At 45.7% G+C, this 24,015-nt stretch overlaps 1 protein-coding gene across 1 annotated transcript; it reads left to right on the top strand.

The window, feature by feature from the left end:
- The first annotated feature begins 20,905 nt into the window (after positions 1-20,905).
- Positions 20,906-22,446, top strand: LOC147897431 (uncharacterized). The gene has a single exon (XM_087380841.1). The coding sequence runs from the start codon at positions 20,968-20,970 to the stop codon at positions 22,375-22,377; it is 1,410 nt and encodes a 469-aa protein (XP_087236967.1). The 5' UTR covers positions 20,906-20,967; the 3' UTR covers positions 22,378-22,446.
- Positions 22,447-24,015: the final 1,569 nt, after the last annotated feature.

Raw genomic sequence — 24,015 nt, 5'->3', positions numbered from 1 at the left:
GATTGTCAGTCTATCAATTCCCCAGTCATGGAGGACTGATGCTTCCCGTAACCAAGGACGTCCCAGTAAGATTTGATAGGATTTTTTAAGGAGATCCAAGATTGTGAATTGAAGGGAAAAGCAGACTCCTGCGATCTTTGTGGACACGCCATTCACTATTCCCAAGGGTTTAGCCTGTGAATCATCGGCAAGGCGTATGTTTTGGCCTTTTGCATTGGTGGGAGACCCCATTCTTCGTAGAGCTCCTTTGATAGGACATTAACACCTGCTCCACCATCCACTATGGCTTATGTTGGCTCTTTCCTACTACTTTCGTAGGAAGAGCACGGTTCTCTCAGTGTGTAGGGTTCTGAGGCTTTTTGTCACCTACAGATATATTAGAGTTGTCGATTGTAGTATACGTGTAGCTTAGGAGCTCGAGTTGTGTTCTGATGAGAGACGTAGGCTTAAGTGTGGTAAGCAAACAAAGTGCATGCATGTGTAAAAGGAACGTAAATCATCTTTGTTGAGGTAATGAAGGCTTTCACCTTCATTGGGGATTGTAGGGTTTAGGAGGAGTTTAAGGGCTAGAAGGAATGCCAGGGAACTAGAGGAGGCTATAAGAGCGAGAGTCTTTAGTAGACAGACCATGTTACAATTAGGGGACTGCCCTACTAACTGTTCTTCCAAGCAGTAAAAAGAAGATATCAAAGGGAAAGTATTGACACAGTAATGGGTCCGAATGGTAGGATTGTGTATGAATTCAGGCATATTGCAGAGGTGTTTTTGAGACATCTAAAAGGCCTATTGGGGCAACCAGTTAAGCAAGATGAAGAATGGCATGAAACAATTGACTTCCTCCTAGAGGGTATCCAACCTGAAGTCTTTGAGGCACAAAGAGTTTTGATTGCTCGTCCCTTTTCACTGGAAGAGTTAAGGGATGCCTTGAGGGTCATGAAACAGGACAAGTCCCCCGGGTCAGATGGACTAACAACCGAATTCTTTGTGGAGTTTTGGGATGTGCTAGGCAAAGAACTAACATTGATGGGGAATGATGCCATGAGGAAAGGTCACCTTTCACAAGATGTGAACATTGGGCTTATCAAACTATCCCAAAGAAACGGAATTGCCTATGCGTTGGGGACTGGAGACTAATATCAATGGTGAATACATCATACAAGGTGATAGCTAAAGCCCTCTCTTTACGGATTAGGGATATCTATTCGAAGGTGGTTGACAGACAGCAATGTAGATTTGTGAAGAACAGGGATATTTTCAATAATGTTCTAAATGTAAGCCTTGCCTTGGACTATGCTGAGAAGTCAAAAGCAGAAGTGCCTGTTGGTTGGCCTGTGGACCTTGACAAAGCATATGACCGAATTCGCTGGGATTACATCCTGAGGGTACTAGACAGGCTTGGCAGGTTTGGGCTAGGATTTTGTGGACTGATTTCATCTTTGTTTGGGAATGCCTCTGCTGCACTCTGTGTGAATGGGGGGGTTGTGGGAGCATTCGAGTTGACTCGATCTATAAGGCAGGGCTGCCCGATTGCGCCACTATTGTTTGCAATTGGATCGGTCCCCCTAATCAAGATGATGAAGAAAAGATTGCTTGAGGGCTCCCTGCATGGGCTATCACTACCAAATGGTGAACAGCTTGTTGCTCAATTATTTGCAGATGACCTGATGGCCATATGCCAAGAGGAGATTGGCTCAATCCAAGTTTTAAAGTAGTCCGTATCAGCCTTGTGCCAAGCATCAAGCTCTGTGTGCAGCTGGATGAAGTCCTTTGGAATGAGAATTGCAGGAGATGCTCCACCTGAGTGGCTAAGCATGATGCCGAGATTAAATGGATACAGACCGGGGAGGTAGTAAGATACCTGGGGGCGCCTATCAGGATGGGTATCTTGCAGAAACAACACTTTCTATGGTTCAAAGACAAAGCTAAGTCTAAGTTAAAACATTAGCATGGGCTCAGCCTAGGATGGAATGCTAGACTACTGATTGTGAAACACATTTTATTAGCATCAATCACATACGTAGCTATAGTCTGGAATTTCAAGAAAACCCACTTGAAGGAGGTAGAGAAACTTCTACGAGCCTTTCTATGGGCAGAAGTGGAAGGGAAGAGACGGATGCACTACATAGCTTGGGAAGCCTTAAAGAACTAGAAATAGGAGGGGGGATTTGGGCTATTGGATATTGCCTGCAAGAACATGTCACTGGTGAGGAAATGGCTCCTGCAAATGTTCTCGGAGTTGCCCCATGGGTGATGTTGGCCACGTGGTTCATTGAGCAGGGGAAAGGAATGAAGGTGGGAGTATGGAGAGGGCCAGGGAAAAAATTAGGGTTGAATTTTAGCCCAAAGGATAATTTAGAGGCTTTCCCAAGTTGATTGGGCTAATATGTAAAGCTTTAAATTTGATAAATTAGCCCATAAATAAAGGTGGGCTAATTTTTAGAGCCTAAAATTTGATAAATTCGCCCTAAAAGTGGTAGAAGGGCTAATATTTATAAATCTATATGGGAAAAGATTCGCCCATTGACCTACAGTGTCATAATCTTGTCCTCTCCTTATTTTTAACCTTGGAGGGGCCTTCTATGGTATGAAAGAGTACTCTCAGACTTCCCCCTGAGAATCGTGGGGTCGGATATGGTACAAGGGTTAGTTGTGGCATGGAAGGGCTGTGTGAATAAACTATTGTGGAAGGGTTTGGGAGGCCTGAGGGGCATTTCCAGCCTAAATGAATCGATCCGGTGGAGCAATGCAGTCAAAATAGATGGCCAAGCAATTGCCAAATAGGATCTCCAAAAGACTCGGAGCATATGCAGAAAAGGGTTGAGATACTGGTCACAAATTTGGATCCCATCTAAGGGGGGTTGGATGCCTCTAGGAGAGATTAGTTGCTCCTTTTCTCTTTCTGTCCAAGAGACTGCCCTGATGCAAAGGATTCTCAAGGAGATTGCAGAATGCTGGCCATCAAATTGCATAGAGCAGAAAAGTCGGAGGCCTTCCCTGTGGTATCTGGGTAAAACTTACTTAAAAAAGCTCTCAGCAAGAGTAATCTACAGAAATCTGCAAACCCAACAGCCACTATACCTAGAGTTAAATAGAAAATGGTGCCTCCGCCGTACAGCCGGTTGGTGGAAAAAAAGACTCAAAGAGATCTGGAAGGGGTGCAGGCTTGGTAAACTCAGTTTTATGGCATGGAAAGTTCTACACCAATGGGTTCACGTGTGTGCTAAATTGGCGAAAAGGTTTGAAGTTAATTCTATATGCCCACTATGCAATAGAGCAATAGAATCAGTAGTCCATTTGATGTGGAGATGTACTTTGGTTCGCCGTGTCTGGATACGAATAGAAGCAGCCCTAAGAAAGAGTGTCCTGATGGGGAGGTTTCATCTGGGTCAAAATTGGAGAATGGGTCTTTTGGGTGACCCGAAACAAGTCACATCCACTGTCAGTGCGTGCTGGCCATGCGTGCTGGCCATACATTCGGGCCTCAGTCTTGTTAGGGGTATGGAATTTTCGCAACCAAATTGTCTTTCGGAGGAAAGAGATGGTGGGGTTTAGGGATGATGCCCTGGGGGGATGGGTGAAACAGCTTGTAACAGACACAGCCAAAGTGCTAGAGCTATCAGATCTAGTTGTGAGCCAGGCACTAACAGCCGTGGCGAGCAGTTTCTAAGTTCCACCACCGAGTAGGTTCCCATCTGCTTCTTAGCATGTGCCTAGGGCTCCGACCAACTAGAGGCCAAGTTTTGTACTATTAGGTTCTGGTTTATTTTCTAGGGACTGACCCCCCCCGCAATACAAGTCGGCAGTTTATTTATTTATTTATTTAAAAAAAAAAGAAAAACAAGATGAATGAGATGTATCATTCAGTAGGCCTGCCCAAGAGGAAGAAAGAGAGAGAAAGGAAGAGAGGGAGTCCGGACTCGGAGGGAGAGAGAGAGAGAGAGGAGAGGAGAGGAGGGGGCTAAAAATGTAGAGAGAGGAGACTCTAGATTTCTACCAAGTGGCACAAATCCCTCAAAAGCTTCTCAATGCCATCAGCTTTACTTAGGCCTCCATTTATGGCAGGCCAAAAAGAAGATGCTCTTGACGAGGGTGACGACCTTTGGCCTGAGGGCCACGACTGACCTTAGCAAAATGCCACAACTGCCCACAGCCCAGCACATGCGAAAAAGTGAACCAGCCGACTCTCCGACGGTGAGGTGAGGCCAGCCGACTGAGAGTCCGAGGGAAAAGGCATGGCCGGCAAGTGTCTACGCGTTTGGAATCGAGTTTTAAGGTAAGAGAGTGACCTCGCCTTCTACAGAAAAGCTTCCTGCTCAATCAGTTCCTCTCGCCGATGGAAGATTTCCATGAACTAGAACCTTTCTCAGGACAGCTTCCTGCTCATCCTCCTCCATCCCTTGCTCTTCTGCCTCAGGACCTCCTTTGCAGAATCCTCTCCCTCCTCCCCCTTCGCATCCTTTTCCGTTTTCGCTGTGTCTGCCGGCTTTGGCGATCGCTCCCTTTCTCCCTCCTCTTTCTCGATTTTTCTCACCCGCTTCCCGATCGCAGTGATCGTTGGTTTTTCTGTTTTAGGCTCCTCGCTCGCAAGGTTAACGAGCACTACGTTACTACTTACAAATACCAAAAGTACTCTTACAGCATCGAGCATGATAGAGAATATGCGGGGTCTTTGGGCTATGGGTTTGGTGCAGAAAAGACTTACCAGTTTCTGGCACCCAGCCCGCTTGCCCAACTCTTCCACACCGGCATACTGGACGTTGTTGCAACTCTCGATGGTCTGCTCTTGCTCTGCCTCCGAGTCCCAGAATTGCCCTCGGAGGAGAAGGCGATCCTCTTTGTGTATAATCCACTCACAAAGAGTCTCCGAGTTCTCCCTCGCACACAGTGGGAGTCTCAGAAACTTTCTATGCTACGTTATACACAGACAGACGCTAGACCAGGCTACAAGATTTACTCCTTAGGGCGCCATTATCGACCCGGAACCAGATACTTACTGTTTTCTATCGAGGTGTACGATTCCTCTAACTGTACTTGGCAGCTTCTCAGCCGCGTGAGCGCAAACTTGACCTCTGATGGGGAGCTACATGGCAATGCGCGGCTTCTATTGGGGTACGTCAATTCCAACGCAGTTGCCTGCACCAACGGCTTCCTCTACTGGCTGCCGTCGCTGGATCACAGAGAGGAGGCGGGGAGGCACACGGAGTTATCAGCCTGCGACATCGAGAGGGGCTACTATTACAGTATTCCGGGGCTGCAGAAGAAGACAACGTTCGCGAAGCTGTGGGGGGGGAGCGAGGGGCTGCAGATGTTATGCGGCTTGGCTGCTACGGCTGGGGGGGCGGGGACGGAGGCGGTGGAGGTGTGGGAGCTGCGACAAGGCAGGAATGAATTAGAAGGGGAGGAAGAATTCTATGGGGCAAGGAAGGTGGCGGAGGGCACAGGGTGGCAGAAGGTGGGGAGGATGCCCGCGGAGCTGTGGGAGGAGCTGGTGGGCGACAAGGCAGCAAGCTCTGATGGCAGTTGTGGTGTGGAAGGGATGATGACCTGCGTTGTGGGCGATTCTCCGCTTGTCTTCGTGGTTGCTGAGCACCAGCAGCAACACATGGTGGTTTACAATATGGTGCTCAACTCATGGCGTCTCTCACCTTGCTTTGCAATCTTGCACCACCTCTTCCACAACAGCCACCCCTCCTACTACAAAGTACACCCTTGGATCGTCTCCTTCTCCCCCAATCCCCACTCTTTGGCTTAGGTTATCTTGCTTAACTTTCCATTTTGCGTTTCTACTAGACAATTCTTAGCTCATGTTATATTGGTTGGTTATATTGGTTGATTCATTTCCGTGTGTGTAACTCATGTCATAGTAGTGGCCAATTCATTACTTAATGGCCTCAATATTGTATTTTACTATTACACACTCACTTAGTATGACTATTAGCAGGGTAGTGACTTCTAATTTTGGATCTTTTGTCACATTTAGTACACGGTTATGTGAGGCACTTGCATTTGTGAGCATGCAAAATGAGGTAGATGAGATTGTTGGAAAAGTCTCCATCTCAATCTGGTCTTTTCTGTGCAAAACTCCATAGGTGAGGACCCTTGACAATAGTTCAAATAATGATCTCACTCATTTGTCTCTTCTTGACACTCTTCACTATGGATCACACAAAATACAAGAGAAGGTATTTAGAAAGTCTATGCATGGTTTGCAAGAGTAAAGTCAAAAGTAGCCACAAAGCATTCTCATGGATGCTCTATTGGATCTCAATGAGAACCAAAAGTAATTACTCATGGATCCAAGTAGTAAAAAATAATCTCAAAGTAATTACTCACTTCTCCAATCAGTGTAAAAGCAATCTCAAAGCAGTCTGAAAGAAGTTCATAATTGCTCCAACCAGCCAGAAATAAATCTCAAAGTAATTACTCTCTACTCCAACTAGTCAAAAAACCGATAGCGTGCCCTTTGGACTATTTGTGTTTTGAAGCATTTTAGGCCACATTGCACTTGTTTAGGATATCCAATTCTATGATGTGTATCATCGGAGGGAGAAAAATCGGCGACTGAAATATTGCCACTTTTGTAAATTTTAAATTTTTACCCCTCCCACCCATCAAATCTTGGAAGATTAAGTACCTGCAACCTGCCCCCATCCTGCAAATGCCTTGCAACCCACACACACACCTCGATGTGACCTTGCACAGACTTTGGTTTGCCATTGTCTTCTTTTGAGTAACTTGTCTTCTATTCTTTGTTTACCTCACTAGCTAGCTTCTCTGGGTTTATTCTGGACTGATCGTGGCCATGGCGTCAATGGCAACAAGCAACTCGCCATGGCTTGCAAGAGAAGCAGACAGAGGTTGCAAGATAAGAAAGCCAAAAGACAGTCAAGGCATAAGGAATAGAGTGCGGGTTGAGGAAAGTGCTAGCATGGTATCGAATTAGCAACTGAAGACACTTTTGCAACATCTGTGAAGGGAGAAACAATGAGAACAAAGAAGACTCCTTATAGAGCAATAACAAGAAGTGGTCACAGATGCACAGATTCTATCATTGCCATCGGAGCGAAGAACACAAGCTGTGGTATCATGATTGGTCGGAGCATTTGAGGCAACAACATTAGGCCATTCATGTGATTACCAGCCTCGAGTCTTCACAAGCTTTAGCCTACATCCTAAAGTTCATAGAGTAACAATCCTACTAACACCTCGAGAGATGCACGCCCAAGAGACGATGCTCTCTAACTTGAGAAATGGCCTACAGAAAGTGAAAGGGGTAGGGCAAAGAGGGTGACATTAGCTATGTTGGTGTCCCCTGAAACAAAGGAGAAACAGCTTGGGCGCATAATGTCAAAGATGTCAATCAGAAGGACCAGCGTGGTTCCAATGGTTGAACATAGAGCAGAAGCAATGCACAATCATCCTAATCCGAGAAAGATGTGGGCTTCAACAGCATGCAAGAAAAAGAGAGGCAACCTAAGTACGGAAGTCATTGCTACAGTGACGACGTTTTGGCATGAAAATACGAGAGATCTCCAAATAAAAAGGACATCTATAAGAAGCGGATGGGATGCAAGGTGTTTGAGGAGCAAATGATACACATGCTAGATACAACGCAGGTCAGTGGTGCCTAAACCAGCCCGGTGGTTGTTTGTGATTGAGCTTTGGGATAGTTTACTTATTTCATTTATTAAACTAGGCTTGGACTAAATGTGATTGTCCTAAACCAACTCGGTGGTTGGAACATCATGCAATTGTAGGCTGGTTCAGCTCAATCGCAGTGATGTGATTGTCTTGAACCAACATGGTTGAACAGACATTAGTTGTTGTCCAACCCGGTGGCATGGTTGAGCAAAATTAGTAGCAATATATTTCGCAATATATTGTTATTTTACTAAACTAGCCCGGTGGTTGGAACATCATGCAACCGTGGCTACTTCAACTCAATCACCAGTTATGTGATTGTCGTGAACCAACACATGTGGTTGAATAGACATTAGTTATTGACCAGCCCGGTGGTTGAAATTATTGTGTTTCTTAGTACTTAAATTTGTTAAATTTAATATCTTACTATTCGGGTCATATACCATTGTTAAATTGTGGAAATGCAATATATTGTTATTTTCTAATGGTGAAATTTAGAAATATACTTGTTATTGTCTAACATGTGAAGTTGAGACAGTGTCCTAAACCATCCCAGTGGTTGAAATTGTGATTGTCCTAAATGTGTCCTAAACTAGCCTGGTATCCCAGTGATTGAAGTTGTGACTGTTCTAAACCAACGCGGTGGTTGAAAATTGTTTTGCTTCATTATATAACTTTAATTAGACTATGTTTTATATTCTTTTAGTAGTAGCAAAAAGGGGGTTCATTGTTCTGTTGTTCTCGCATGTTGGGTTAGTAGACAGAGTTGTATCTCAAGTTTGTGGATCAAAATCCGGATATTTCAATTGGACAGAGGAGCTTTGAGCATTGTAAGCCCTGGTATGTTAGGAAACTCAAAGACAGGAATGTTTAGGTCTATTTCTACAAGGATTTCATCCAACATCATTTTCAGATAGCAAAAAGGGGGTTCATTGTTCTGTTGTTCTCGCATGTTGGGTTAGTAGACAGAGTTGTATCTCAAGTTTGTGGATCAAAATCCGGATATTTCAATTGGACAGAGGAGCTTTGAGCATTGTAAGCCCTGGTATGTTAGGAAACTCAAAGACAGGAATGTTTAGGTCTATTTCTACAAGGATTTCATCCAACATCATTTTCAGATAGAACAAAAGCATTCCAAAGTCTTTTGAGTATGCCATAGATTTGTAGTAGATGGATCGATGTATAGAGTTTTGGGGCTAGATTTCATAATGGGCTCTTAGTTGTGTCGCCACTACACTTAAATAGGGAGAGAGTTCATTGTCTAATCGAAATCTTTCGCCTCACATTAGTTCACTAATCAAAATCTTTCAATCTCACATTAGTGATCTAATCGAAATCTTTTGTCTCACATTACTTGTCAAATTAAAATATTTTGTCTCACATTACTTGTTAAATCGAAATCTTTTGTCTCATTATTATCACCGCACTGGCGTGGATCAAAGGACACTATCTAGTCACATAGCTAAGAAAACATTGACCAAGTAAACTTTGGAGAAGATTAACAATTCAATAGATTACATAGATTACAATCTCAAAGACTCCTTTACTTTAGATTACATCTCAAGGACTCCTTGTTGAGCTCCCTGATTGCAGGTTCGACCCTCCTTGCTCCTTTCTAGAATGGGGCCGGTTCCTTTCTACAGGGCCCCAACCCTTCCCTTCATGCCCCTTTCTCTTTCCTTGATTTGAGCTTCCTGGTTGTAGACTCGGCCCTTCTTGCTCCTTTCCTGAAGGGGGCTGCTTCATCCCTTCATGCTCCTTTTTGTCACAGCAGTCAAGTTCGGTGTTGGCCTTCTTCAATTTGAGCTCCTTGTATTTAAGATATTTTGCCCAAATGGCAAATTGGGCTATAGCATTTACTTTCTCGTCGTAGAGATAGCTATAGCAGATAGGCACATTTGATCTGTCCATGACTTGGGCGATGGCAAATGGCTTTCTCTACAACTAGATTTTGTATGTACAAACACTCCAAAGCAAAAAACGTGCACAGGGTGGTAGCACGCAGGCCATTGGATACAACAATCATCTATGATGGGGGTATGGCAGACCTGTAAGAAAATAATACAACGTCTGTGCTCAACAGATAAATGGATCACGTATGCAAGAGAGAAAACAAGATAGTATGGAGAATCAAAAATTTGATTACTGTAGAACTGATACAATAGATGGCACTGCCTCCCAACCGTGCGCTCCTGTGAAAGAAGCTTCGATGGCATGCTAGAAATAGTAGAAGACGGAGGCTGGATGCTAAGGAATCAGGGTTGTCGTAGCCAGTGATGAAATGGGCTTCACGGGCTTGCTCTTATATAGCCACCAGTCGTAGTCGGTTAGGCTCAATTGGGTGACCGACCCAGTCTGCCCAAAATGGTCGATCGAGGGTCTGTCCCAAAATAGGCCACCGACCATACGATAGAACTGGTGCGCAAAACAGAGGAACTACCCTACGGTTATCATTCGGCCCAGAGTCATCGAGGATCATCTGAGGCTCCAAACGGGTCCCGCAACCCGAAAGTGGGTTGCCTCGAGAAATGCTCCGTCTACCCTCAGTGCAGTCACTCAAGGGATGCCTTTCCGCACTTGCATGTAGCCTAGTTAGCGGTGTGCCAACTCTATCTGAAGCCGTCCAACCATCAGGCTACACATGGTCCCCATCTGGTGTCCAAACCAGGACCTACCGGATAACTAAGCTATTTAAATGCCTTCTGCTCATATAGGGGGCTTACAAGTAGAGTTAGCTGGTTCCCGCATAGTTACACGAGAGTGGAGCATTGATATCTAACACCCCCCCTCAATGTCCACCCGCAAGTGAACTTACTTTTTCAGCCCAATGCCAAGTCGATGAAGATGCCTCTCCAACAAGTCTCTTCCAAGAGCCTTCATGAAGATGTCTGCAGCATTCTCTGTAGTCTTACAGTATACCAAGTCGACCTCTCCATCCATGATGAGCTCACGTACAAAGTGATATTGAATCTCAATGTATTTTGTGCGAGAATGGAACACTGGGTTCTTTGCAATCGCCATGCAACTCTGCTGATTGTCACATGATAACTACGTAGGCTTGTTTTGCACTGCACCCATGTCCCCCAAAGTCCTCCTCAACCAGCTTCTTGCTGACCCATGACACAACTCCAGATCCAAGTGAGAAACAGTATCCTGTCACTGATCTCCTGCTGTCCACGTCTCCTGCCCAATCCGAGTCACAGAATCCGGTGAAGATGTTGCCCTTGGTATAGATGATGCCATAATCAAGTGTGCCTTTGATGTATTTCAGCACCCGCATCACTGCCCTCCAATGGTTCTCCTGGGGCTTATTGGAAAACTTGCTTAGTACACCAGTCGCAAAACTGATGTCCGACCGTGTGTTGCATAGGTAAATCAAGCCTTCCACAAGCCTTCTATACTTCGCTTCGTCCACCACTGGTGATGAATCCTCATTTGAGAGCTTCGCGTCAACCTCCATAGAGGTACCAACTATATTGCACTCAGCCATGCCAAATGCCTTCAGTATCTCTCCAGCATCCGCTTTCGCCGAATGGTGGGATTCACAGTCTTGCAGGCTGGGCTATCTCTCACAATCTGCTCGCAAACAGAAACACACTACCAAATCTTCTTGCTAGCGTCCAGGCTCTGATACCATGTAAGAAAATAATACGTTTGTGCTTAACAGATAATTGGATCACGTACGCAAGAAAGAAAACAAGATAGTATGGAGAATCAAAAATTTGATTACAGTAGAACTGATACAATAGAGCGTGCGCTCCTATGAAAGAAGCTTCGATGGCGTGCTGGAAATAGTAGAAGACGGAGGCTAGATGCTAAGGAATCAAGGTTGCTGTAGCTAGTGATGAAATGGGCTTCACGGGCTTGCTCTTATATAGCCACCAATCGTAGTTGGTTAGGCTCAATTGGGTGACCAACCCAGTTCGCCCAAAACGATCGACCGGGGGTCGGTTGAAATAAGCCACCGATAGAACCGGTGCGCAAAATAGAGCAACTAATCTACCGTCTCCGTTCGACCCAGAGCCATCAGGGATCATCTGAGGCTCCAAACAGGCCCCGCAACTCAAAAGTGGGCTATCCCTGAAAATGCTCCGTCTATCCTCAGTGCGGTCAGTCAAGGGATGCCTTCCCGCACTTGCATGTCGCTTAGTTAGCAGTGTGCCAACTCTATCTGAAGCCGTCTAGTGATCAAGCCACACATGGCCCCCATCTGGTGTTCAAACCAAGACCTACCGGATAACCGAGCTACTCAAATGCCTTCTCCTCATATGGGGGGCTTACAAGAAGAGTTAGTTGGTTCCCGCATAGTTACACGAGAGTGGAGCATTGATATCTAACAAGACCATGCATTTTGGACCCTGCTGCGTAGCAGGATAGGCATTTGATTTAACTATTGTGGCAGTCAATACCACAGACTTGCTCTATATATGACGAAGTTGATTCTTTATTCCTTCCTCCCTCATCCTAAGGCTGCGGATGTTCTCCTTCATCTCCTCCACTTTTAGCTCACTCTGTATAACAGCTTCATCTGAATCCCTCAGCATCTATTGAACTTACATAAATTGTTGAAAAACATCTTCATGGGCGGTTTGCAAGACTTCCACTCTAGTTTGGAAATCTCACAAGACGATGGACTGCTTTTCATAACTTTCGAAAGCCACGGCAAGCTTGTGATAACATCTATCGTGATCTTCTTACAGGGTGTTGTAGCTTGCTCTTTGGACTTCCAACAGTGTTTCGAAAAAACAACCCTCATCATGGCTACTGCAAATTTCTCCACTGTGGTGGTTGGAACTTGCTCCATAGTGGTGGCTGGAACTTGCTCTACCGTGGCTACTCTCTGCATCCTTCCTGGCCTAGGGAGGTGCCTCGTTGTCTTCTCCACCCTTGCTGCTCTTCGCCCCATCCTTCCTGGCCTTGAAGCTCTCTCGCAGTTCCTGCATCACCTTTCTAGTTTCTGCATTCTCCTTTTCAGCTCCTCCATCATCTGGTCTTTTTTAATGTTCAATGCGTTTTGCATGTTGCAGAGCCGTTTGTAAAGACCCTCCTTTTAGGCTCTCTGATCTTCAAGGTCCTTTCGTATCTTTTCTAGCTCCCTTTTTGCCATGTCTCTGTCATTTCTCACTTCTTCGAGCCTATCTGGAAGCTCCTTCATGCTCTTCTCTGCTTCTTCTCTTCTATGCCTTTCCATGTCTATTAATTTTGTAGCGGCCTCAGCTTGCTCTTTGTGCTTGCAAGGCCATCGCTTGTGCCTCCTCTACCTTGACTTCTTGACCTTCCTTGAAACTTTTCTTAAGTTGCAGTGCCTTTGCTGCATCGGTGGTTTTCTCTTGTAGAAAAGTCACCTTTTGAGACATCTTCTTCTCATATTTCTCAAAAATCCCTTTGAGGGTAGATGCCGTCAGGTGCATTGCAACTCCAGCGGATTGAGATGACAATTGGGATTTGCCATCCACGCAATTCTTCAGGTTGGTTAACATGCTCTTGGAGATCGCCCTTGATAAAGATACATTACGTCCTTTCAGTTTCTCTACTACTGCTTGAACCTGCCAGAACTTGCAGGTTCCTCTCGTATCAAGAAAGAAGTGAATGGTCTTCTTCAGCACATCTTGGAGGTCTGTTGGCAAGCTTGAAATCTCGACTCGACCATCTTTACTAATCTGAGCGTGGGGGTATACCTCTAGAATATCCTGTCTCTTCCACTGCTTCTAAAAAATACGTGCTTGCAAACTGCCTCCAGAAATTCCTAGAGCATCATGCTTTCATTGATGGTAATCTTCTGATCTTGATAGACTAGTTGCCCCTCCTTCACGTTCACCTCCTGCACCATCCTGGTGAAGTTTTGGAGAGCATCCAAATTGGGCTTTTGAATAGCGAGAGAGGAGCTCCCATATGTCACAATTTCAAGATCAAGGGAGGAGGGGATGTCGCACTTTGTTGCAGAGGGGGAGGTAAGATTGTGTGAGGAGCTCCCGGACTCTGCAGGGTCCATTAGGAGAGGGAATAGAGAGTGCAAGGAAGAAAGAAATGGTTGAGAGGGATAGAAGATGAAGCAGTGAAGGAAATGGAATAGTAGAGGCTTGAGATTGCAAGGGAAAACGAAACGTTGAGTGCGATAGAAGAGGAAACGGTTAAGGGAATGGAATAGCCTGACTACATAGTCAAGGTGATAGCCACCACGGTGGTTGTAGCCTAACTACTGTCAAGGTGAGAGCCACCGTGGTGGTTGGCTCGAATTTTGAATAATTCAAGATGGAAGTACTGGCTTGCATGGTAATGAATGATTAGACGTGTTGGCATCTAAGATTCCCAGCCATGTTTGTGGTGGTGGCTAAGATCCACTAGATTGGCAGTTAATTACCAACCACCGTAGTGGCCCACAATTAATCAGCTTTCATTTACCACCACCGGGCTTGCATGCATGATTACTATGAGTGCAATAAATTATGGTAATGAGGGATTAGAGGTGATTAGGCTTCATGATTTACTTTTGTGGGAATTACTGCCCGATGGTGGTGGCTATCACCAGCCACGTCTGTTGTGGCTACTGTGCATGCATGATCACTATGAGTGCAATAAAAATTACCAGTCACTGGGCTTGCATGCTCACTAGAGAACTAGAGTGCATGGTAATGAGTAATTGATTAGACATGGTAATGAGAATTACTGCCCAGTGGTGGTGGCTCTCGTCAGCCACGTCTTTTGTGGCTAAGATTCCACCAGGCTGGTAGTTAATAATTACTAGCCATTGGAGTGGCACCACATGGCGTCTTCTTCATGATTACCAACCCGTCTTGGGATTTCAACGTGCAATTAATACGGATGGAACCCTGGGCTCCAACCACCGTGGTAGGTGGCTCAAACTTTATAATATATATAATATCTATGGCATTTGGCATTTTACTACGTTGCTCTGATCCGCCCATGCTCCCTGCTACTTTGGTCCACACCCCTCTACTAGCTCTTTTCTGCCCCTGATCTACTTTGCTCCACGCTCCCTTCTCCAACTCTCCTCTCACTACATCTGCTCCCCTGCTCATCTTCTGCTCACCCACTCATCTTCAGCATGCCTAGTACCACCCTACGTCGATGCTCTGTGATCCTAATAATATATGCCTTCTTATGAAATTCTAGCACTAATGGAGACCCGTTGTTCCCACAAGAGATTCCCCAAACATCTAAATCTCATCACCTTAGATAACATGCTCACAAACTTGAGCATGTTTATGGCTGTGCAAAGTACTCTCGACTTGCTAGGGGGGCCGTAATCTGAGTCCTGGCAATGTGCATGGTCCTCGGCCTCTCCATCGTATCCTCCTTTGGCTCCCTAAAAATTTTTAATGCAACAAGCTAGATTGGTGGAAAATTGAGTTGTGCAAATCCCTCTTGCTTAAACGAGGCTCTCAGCAATGGCTGGATGTAACCTTCTGGGCTCCCAACGATCTTTTGGCTCACTAGATGTAATGTTTTGGTCTCTAAGACATTTATGTAATCTCTTTTTGTTCAATTTGAGGGTCTGAGTATGCACTATTGTTAACTTTTATATTTGTATTTGAATGGTTGTGGTTGCTACCTATAATCTTTTGTTTAAGGCTCTCAGCAATTGCCAAGTTGTTATAAATGTAAGATCCTCTGTTCAATTTTTGCTCGGTATAAGTTGATAATTTTTATATAACCTGTTATTGGAAGTAGATGTACATTGTAATCCCTTTTGCTTAATTTTCACTCAATAAATTATACTTTTTTCCTTATTTATATTTACTGCAACAAGGACTAATACTAGGAAAGAGAAGAGCTACAATTTCCTTGGTTTATGACCAAACTAGCGATAAAATAACTCCAACGACCCCACCGTTGTGGTTGCATGGAGATACATCTAGAAAATACAATTAAACGTTCAAAAAATGCAATTGAAGATATGTCCCTTGAGGGGTCCCCTCTAGGGGCAAGGGCCATATCGGCATGCATTATACAATATCTAGGATGTGATTGGATAGAAATGGCATGTGGATATGACCCTTGCTCCTAAAGGGGACCCCTCAAGGGCCATATAGTTAATTGTATTTTGCTTGGTTGCACAACGGAATACATTTTCCGAGCATTTTCCTTGGTACACAAATATATAACTCCAAGAATCAGCGCGATGGCTTTCATAGATCTCCTTCTGTTTTCCACAGCATTGGTTGTCATAGACCTCCTCCTGTAATACGTAAAAATAGGTAACAGAGCTATAACTCCAAGAACTAGCGCGGTGGTCTCTCCAAGACAACCTTAAATTCTGGGTGATGACAAGGGGTCAGGCCAGAGACTGCACCACTGAGGCAATGCTCAGAATGATAGAATTTGTCTCATTATTATGCCAAAAACCAGTGCGGTGGTCTCTCTAAGCCAACCTATGATTTGCATGGGCTACGGGTAAAGAAGCGGCAAAAGGCTGCATGGTGACAGGTGGCTAGGCCAGAGACTGTGCTGCGACGGTGTTCAGAGTGATAGATTGCGTCTAATTATTATAGAAAGAACCAGCACGGTGATCTCTCTAAGCCAACCTTCAATTTTAATGATCTGCATCGGTGCATGCCCAGTGATAGGTGGCAAAGCTGCAGCTAAAGACTGTGCGATGATAAGTAATCAGGCGATGTAGGCCAGAGACTGCGCTGTGCGAAGCATTACATAGATGCCATGCGCTGAGCTATGCGGTGTTCTGAACAAATAGATTGCATCTCATTATTACACCAATGCGCCTTCATGACATTGGAAAAATTTCCGAAGAGAGCACGGCTCTGCGCAAAATTCAAATATTCACCTAGAAGTGCATCGCATCACGGCCTTAAAATGGCCCCAAAGTAGTTCCACATTTGGCTACACCCAAGCAAACGTTGACCCATAAGTTTGGAGGCTACGTAAACATGGATTTGATTAGTAAGCGGCTAAAGAGAGGACCTAAAAGCTTACCCTTGCATTAGATTCTTCATCATAAGGTGATGGTGAATAGAGGGCAAATATCTTTTGCGCTTACGAGCTCGAGTTCATGCTAGTTTTGCTCTTCTAATCTACAAATGAACTCAACTTCTTCGAGAGTAGAACATACCATACGACTTTTAGTTCAATTATATTTACACTATATCTTTTAGAGAAACCTTAAGACCTTTTTCGATGATCAATTTTGTGATCGCCTACCTATTCTTGTACCAGTTCACCTTGTATGTTGAAAACTTGTTCATGCGTAGCCAAGGAAAGAGTTCACGATCAAACGCAACCTTGAAAGTAATAGATTCTCCTTTGTGTCTGCAATGGGAATGAAAATACCTCTGCGTCCTTGCTTTGCAATGGTGGGACTCCTGTCTCTGGGAGAATGCCAGCATTCAAATGAAGGAATGTTCATTCTCCTTGGATCAAATTTTGCTCTTCCAATCCAACCAAGCCTCTTCTTTGTCTGTTGTTGGCCTCAGCTATAAATCACATCCATTGTCAGCGAGGTTTGGATGTTTAAGCAAGTTGAGCACCTTTTCCTTAGAAGTTATCATCTAGCGGGGCAAAAGCATTATGGAAACCCTTCATTTTCTGTGGCGGTGGAATCTGGCAAGAAAGAGGAGTGACTCTGTAGAATTTTCTTGCATTAGATAGTCACATCATAAGAGCAAGAGATTTGCAACCCCAGAGGTTCCTCCATAAAGGTATGAAAATTTTTGAGTAGATGAGCAACGTTTTCGAGTGTTAAAGCAATTGGAAGTGAGAAAATGGCAAGAATGAGGTAGCAAGGAAAGAAGAACCTTAAATTTTGTGGAGATGGTGCCTGCAGTACTTTCGCATACCCTCAAAACTTGGCTAGACTTACATCGCTTTTGGATAGGGGGTGTAGTGTGCCACTACACAGCGGAGAGGGGAAGAGCTTAGAGAGGAAAGAGGGAGCGGAGAGCTTACCTTTTTTTAAAAGAAAGTCTTCGTTCCAATGGAAAAATCCACCTTAGCAAGTTCGCTTGAGACACCCCCTAAAAGAGCAGTGGGGGAGTGCTAGCAAAGGCATACATGAAATGCAAATTCCTCATTCTCTAAAAATTCGCTTGGAAACAAAATATCACTCAATTCATACCTAGTGTGACATTGTTGAAAATGCGTCCGTTTGTAGTCTGAAGATGCTCTTGACAGAGGTACCTTTGGCTAACTTCAAAGGGTCAACAATCCGAAATAGGTGGTGATTCAACGTGGCTAGCAAAGAGCGGTGCGACAAAGGGCTGTGCATGCTGGTTTCAGCTACCTCCTCCATCAAGTGCAGGGTTGGGACAAAGCACCCAAGATGGTCTAGCTGTGTGCAAAGGAGTGGATACCGAGGAGCTAGATATGACAGATGAGAATCTTAGTGGTGAAGCGGCTCGAGAGACGCGGGCCTTGGACAAGACGCAAGTGCTGATGAACATAGGGCAGATGCAAGCCCCCGACAAATCCCAACATATGCAGAGAAGCTGGCTCAATAGCTTAGTGGCGACTTCTTTGAGCTGGACGACGAAGTGGCCAGGAAGCTCATCGGAGCGAAAGCAGACCGGAGGGCTCGGGAAGTGGAGAGCAAGCCATGGTATGAGTCCGGGAAGAGACACGCACTATAGACTTGTAAGCTGGAACTGGAGGACCTCAAACCTGAGCTTACAAGACTGGAGGTCTTTACCTCTTCTTCACACAAGGAGGGTACCATCACTGGTGGAACTGGAAGAATTCATCTCTTTCGAATGTGACGTCCTTGCGTTGGGGTACTCTATGAGGTACCTGGGCAAGGGGTTTTTTCTTCTCAGGTTCGTCTCAAAAAGTCTTAGGGACGAATTGGCTAGCAGGACTCTCATGTTCTCCAGAGCAACTATGCTGGGGTTATACCTTGGAGCCCGTCCTTTTGCATTAAGGAATTCCTTTACCACAAGTGCCCAATATGGGTGGACTTCCCCAACCTTCCAATGCTATTTGGGGATTTGGTGGAATGGATTGCTACAGCATTGGGGAGAGTCCTTTTGGTTCCTCTGCCATCTAAATCAGGAAAGCCTGGATCCTTTGGGATCGCATTCAAGATCCTCCAAATTTTGTGGAGATTGATCTCCCAGATGGGAAGAAGGTCACACAATAGGTTCGATTTGGCGCCTACATCTGCAAGGCGACGACCCATTTTGTTAGAAACTGCCCACGAAAGGCGTCGAACATGAAGCTGGCACAGGGCGAGCAAGGTAGCATGCGGTAGCTTTCTTCACAGAATGAAGTTTCAATTGGCAACAAGTCAATGCGGGAGAGCAGGATGCTGCAACAAAAGGCGGGAGAGCAAGACGCTGCTAAGGTGGTCACAGAAGCAATTCATATGGAATCCAATACAAATCAGCCTTGGAAACGAGTTGGTCACAAAGGAAAGACGGTGGTCGTTGAGGACGAAGGGACACCGGGTCTAGCATCTTCCCCGCTTCTAGCATCATTGGTTGGAGGATCTAACACAGTCGCTGAATAGCTGGAGACCTGCAAGTTGGGGATGGGCTCAAGAGTGCCAAAAGAGCAAGACGATGCCCGCCCAAGTGTACAGGTTGCCTCGAACAAGGATAACGCAAGGGGGGCTAAAGCTCCACTGGTGGATGTGGAGATGGCGGAGGCAAACCACAAGAAGAGGCTATCTGAGGAAAAGCAGCCAGCCAGGATACCCTTCGAAGCACTCGACCCAATTGCGGGTGGCACAAGATCGATCTCAAAGCGAATCAAAGAGGTGGCTTGTTCAGCAGCGATAGGGAAAGAGAACCACTTCAGCCTTCTCAAGGATGCTTACAGAGCCTTGGCAAGCTAGTAACATAACCCTGAGTTCGGGGAATGGAGGGTCGAGACGAATTTCCCTACTGTCATGGAACATTAGGGGGTGTTGCCTGCCATCAAAGCAGCGGGATGCATGTCTGTAATCTGTAATATAATCCCGATATGGTGTTTACTTCAAGCGCTCAAATGCAGAGAAAGTGATCATTTCTAGTTCTCCTTAGCTAGAGCAGGGTACGTGGTGTTTGCTAACTGTCCGATCACAGTGGTATCTGGGTAAAACTTGCTTATAAAAGCTCTCAGCAAGAGTAATCTACAGAAATCTGCAAACCCAAAGCCACTATACCTAGAGTTAAATAGAAAATGGCGCCTCCGCCATACAGCCGGTTGGTGGAAAAAAAGACTCAAAGAGATCTGGAAGGCCTAAAAGATTTGAAGTTAATTCTGTATGCCCACTATGCAATAGAGCAATCAAATCAGTAGTCCATTTGATGTGGAGATGTACTTTGGTTCGCCGTGTCTGGCTACGAATCGAAGTAGCCGTGAGAAAGAGTGTCCTGATGGGGAGGTTTCATCTGGGTCAAAATTGGAGAATGGGTCTTTTGGGTGACCCGAAACAAGTCACATCCACTGTCAGTGCATGCTAGCCATACATTCGGGCCTCAGTCCTGTTGGGGGTATGGAATTTTCGTAACCAGATTGTCTTTGGGAGGAAAGAGATGGTAGGGTTTAGGGATGATGCCATGGGTGGATGGGTGAAACCGCTTGTAACAGACACAGCCAAAGTGCTAGAGCTATCGGATCCAGTTGTGAGCCACGCACTGACAGCCGTGGCGAGCAGTTTCTAAGTTCTACCACCGAGTAGGTTTCCATCTGCTTCTTAGCATGGGCCTAGGGCTCCGGCCCAACTAGAGGCCAAGTTTTGTACTATTAGGTTTCGGTTTATTTTCCAGGGACTGACCCCCCCGCAATACAAGTCAGCAGTTTATTTATTTAATTAAAAAAAAAAGAAAAACAAGATGAATGATATGTATCATTCAGTAGGCCTGCCCAAGAGGAAGAAAGAGAGAGAAAGGAAGAGAGGGAGTCTGGACTCGGAGGGAGGGGCGGAGAGAGAGAGAGAAGAGGAGAGGAGGGGGCTAAAAATGTAGAGAGAGGAGAGACTCTAGATTTCTACCAAGTGGCACAAATCCCTCAAAAAATGAGCTTCTCAATGGCATCAGCTTTACTCAGGCCTCCATTTATGGCAGGCCAAAAAGAAGATGCTCTTGACGAGGGTGACGACCTTTGGCCTGAGGGCCACGATTGACCTGGAAACGTACAGCCCGCTCAGTTTCGCACATGCGAAAAAGTGAACCAGCCGACTCTCCAATGGTGAGGTGACTCATTGTAGAACATCATCTATATGCGTCGTCCACGTGATGTTAGGCCAGCCGACTGAGAGTCCGAGGGAAAAGGCATGGCCGGCAAGTGTCTACGCGTTTGGAATCGAGTTTTAAGGTAAGAGAGTGACCTCGCCTTCTACAGAAAAGCTTCCTGCTCAATCAGTTCTTCTCGGCGATGGAAGATTTCCATGAACTAGAACCTTTCTCAGGCCAGCTTCCTGCTCATCCTACTCCATCCCTTGCTCTTCTGCCTCAGGACCTCCTTTACAGAATCCTCTCCCTCCTCCCCCTTCGCATCCTTTTCCGTTTTCGCTGTGTCTGCCGGCTTTGGCGATCGCTCCCTTTCTCCCTCCTCTTTCTCGATTTTTCTCACCCGCTTCCCGATCGCAGTGATCGTTGGTTTTTCTCTTTTAGGCTCCTCGCTCGCAAGGTTAACGAGCACTACGTTACTACTTACAAATACAAAAAGTACTCTTACAGCATCGAGCATGATAAAGAATATGCGGGGTCTATGGGCTATGGGTTTGGTGCAGAAAAGACTTACCAGTTTCTGGCACCCAGCCCGCTTGCCCAACTCTTCCACACCGGCATACTGGACGTTGTTGCAACTCTCGATGGTCTGCTCTTGCTCTGCCTCCGAGTCCCAGAATTGCCCTCGGAGGAGAAGGCGATCCTCTTTGTGTATAATCCACTCACAAAGAGTCTCCGAGTCCTCCCTCGCACACAGTGGGAGTCCCAGAAACTTTCTATGCTACGTTATACACAGACAGACGCTAGACCAGGCTACAAGATTTACTCCTTAGGGCGCCATTATCGACCCGGAACCAGATACTTACTGTTTTCTTTCGAGGTGTACGATTCCTGTAACTGTACTTGGCAGCTTCTCAGCCGCGTGAGCGCAAACTTGAGCTCTGATGGGGAGCTACATGGCAATGCGCGGCTTCTATTGGGGTACGTCAGCTCCAACGCAGTTGCCTGCACCAACGGCTTCCTCTACTGGCTGCCGTCGCTGGATCACAGAGAGGAGGCGGGGAGGCACACGGAGTTATCAGCCTGCGACATCGAGAGGGGCTACTATTACAGGATTCCGGGGCTGCAGAAGAAGACAACGTTCGCGAAGCTGTGGGGGGGGAGCGAGGGGCTGCAGATGTTATGCGGCTTGGCTGGGGGGGCGGGGACGGAGGCGGTGGAGGTGTGGGAGCTGCGACAAGGCAGGAATGAATTAGAAGGGGAGGAAGAATTCTATGGGGCAAGGAAGGTGGCGGAGGGCACAGGGTGGCAGAAGGTGGGGAGGATGCCCGAGGAGCTGTGGGAGGAGCTGGTGGGCGAGAAGGCAGCAAGCTCTGATGGCAGTTGTGGTGTGGAAGGGATGATGACCTGCGTTGTGGGCGATTCTCCGCTTGTCTTCGTGGTTGCTGAGCACCAGCAGCAACACATGGTGGTTTACAATATGGTGCTCAACTCATGGCGTCTCTCACCTTGCTTTGCAATCTTGCACCACCTCTTCCACAACAGCCACCCCTCCTACTACAAAGTACACCCTTGGATCGTCTCCTTCTCCCCCAATCCCCACTCTTTGGCTTAGGTTATCTTGCTTAACTTTCCATTTTGCGTTTCTAGTAGACAATTCTTAGCTCATGTTATATTGGTTGATTAACTCAGGTTATATTGGTTGATTCATTTCCGTGTGTGTAACTCATGTGTGTGTAACTCATGTCATAGTAGTGGCCAATTCATTACTTAATGGCCTCAATATTGTATTTTACTATTACACACTCACTTAGTATTACTATTAGCAGGGTAGTGACTTCTAATTTTGGATCTTTTGTCACATTTAGTACACGGTTATGTGAGGCACTTGCATTTGTGAGCATGCAAAATGAGGTAGATGAGATTGTTGGAAAAGTCTCCATCTCAGTGTGGTCTTTTTTGTGCAAAACTCCATAGGTGAGGACCCTTGACAATAGTTCAGATAATGATCTCACTCATTTGTCTCTTCTTGACACTCTTCAATGTGGAACAAGTCGATGCTTGGAGAGGTGGTCATAGAAATTCTCACTCAAAAGTAAGAGATCTCTTCAAAAGGTGGCAGAGAAGGAAATTCCCTTTCATGTTGATTGTTGGGCTAAGGAAGTTCTAGCAAAGTATCCTCTTTAGCTTATCTTCCTTCACTTTGGTATCAAGGAAGCAGGAATGGAGCCCTCATGACCATCTACATCAATATTAGTTGCTCTTCTTGACCTTGGACCTTCTCTCTGTGGTGGATGCTTTGGAAACTATTTCTCATCCTTGTGTGTTTTATAGGAAAGTGGCAAAAAACTCAAGAGTTTGATAGAGCAGCTATGATACCATTATATTTTTTAGTACAAGCGAATGCTCCAACCATCAAGATTACAAAGATGAAGATGAATAACATTCGGGTCTCTATTGTGCTTCACTCTGCTTGTCCCATTTTTGGCTTTGAATCTCTATATGAATTCAAAGGCTTGTAAGTATCTACGTCCATCCTCTATGCAATATGTGTATTAATCTACGAATAAGCTGTCCTTATCCAAGCTCACGAGACGTAGGTAGTGTTTCCCAATTGCCACACCTAGCAACATTTCACTCATGACATTCAACATTACTTATAAGAAAATATTCTTGAAGTAATATAATTGATTTACACAAAGAGAAAGAGTATCCATTAGGGGAGCATTGGGGTCTTAAAATGGCCTCCAATTAGTGTTTCCTTATTTTAAGGGATTAGAGAGTGATTTGAAGTGTACCAATGAGAGTGCTAGAAGGTGTGGGGCAATGGTATGTTGAGGTGGAGGGTGGGCAGTGTAGAGAGCCCCTATTGGTTGCTCCTCTTACACTAGGGACCACCCAAACCATCCCCCCCCTTCTTAACCCATGTTTGACCCTCCTACCAGGTGCACCTCCCCCACATGAGCCCAAAACTACCTTCAATGGGATGGTAGGGCCCTTCTGGCGAATTTTTCTCCTCCCCTCCCTCTTTCTAGGGCCTCTTCCCCCCACTGTTCTGGTCCTGCCTGCCAAATCACTCCATTTGACCCAAATCCCATGCATTTTCCCTCTTCCCTCTCTTTCTATGCTCCCTCCTGCTCTAGCCTGCTTGTTGCAGCTCCTCTCTCTCTCTCTCTCTCTCTCTCTCTCTCTCTCTCTCTCTCTCTCTCTCTCTCTCTCTCTCCCTCTCCTCTGCCTATGTTGGAGCTGCTCT

The sequence above is a fragment of the Dipteris shenzhenensis genome, chromosome 10 (genome assembly GCF_047967505.1).
Source record: "Dipteris shenzhenensis isolate YYH24624 ecotype China chromosome 10, Dip_SZ_1.0, whole genome shotgun sequence".
Classification (NCBI taxonomy): Eukaryota; Viridiplantae; Streptophyta; class Polypodiopsida; order Gleicheniales; family Dipteridaceae; genus Dipteris; species Dipteris shenzhenensis.
Note: the sequence above shows the minus strand (reverse complement) of the source record. Positions and strands in the feature narration are given on the sequence as shown.

Coding starts and splice junctions, on each gene's coding strand:
- LOC147897431 (XM_087380841.1), top strand. CDS start 20,968: ATGGAAGATTTCCATGAACTAGAACCTTTCTCAGGCCAGCTTCCTGCT.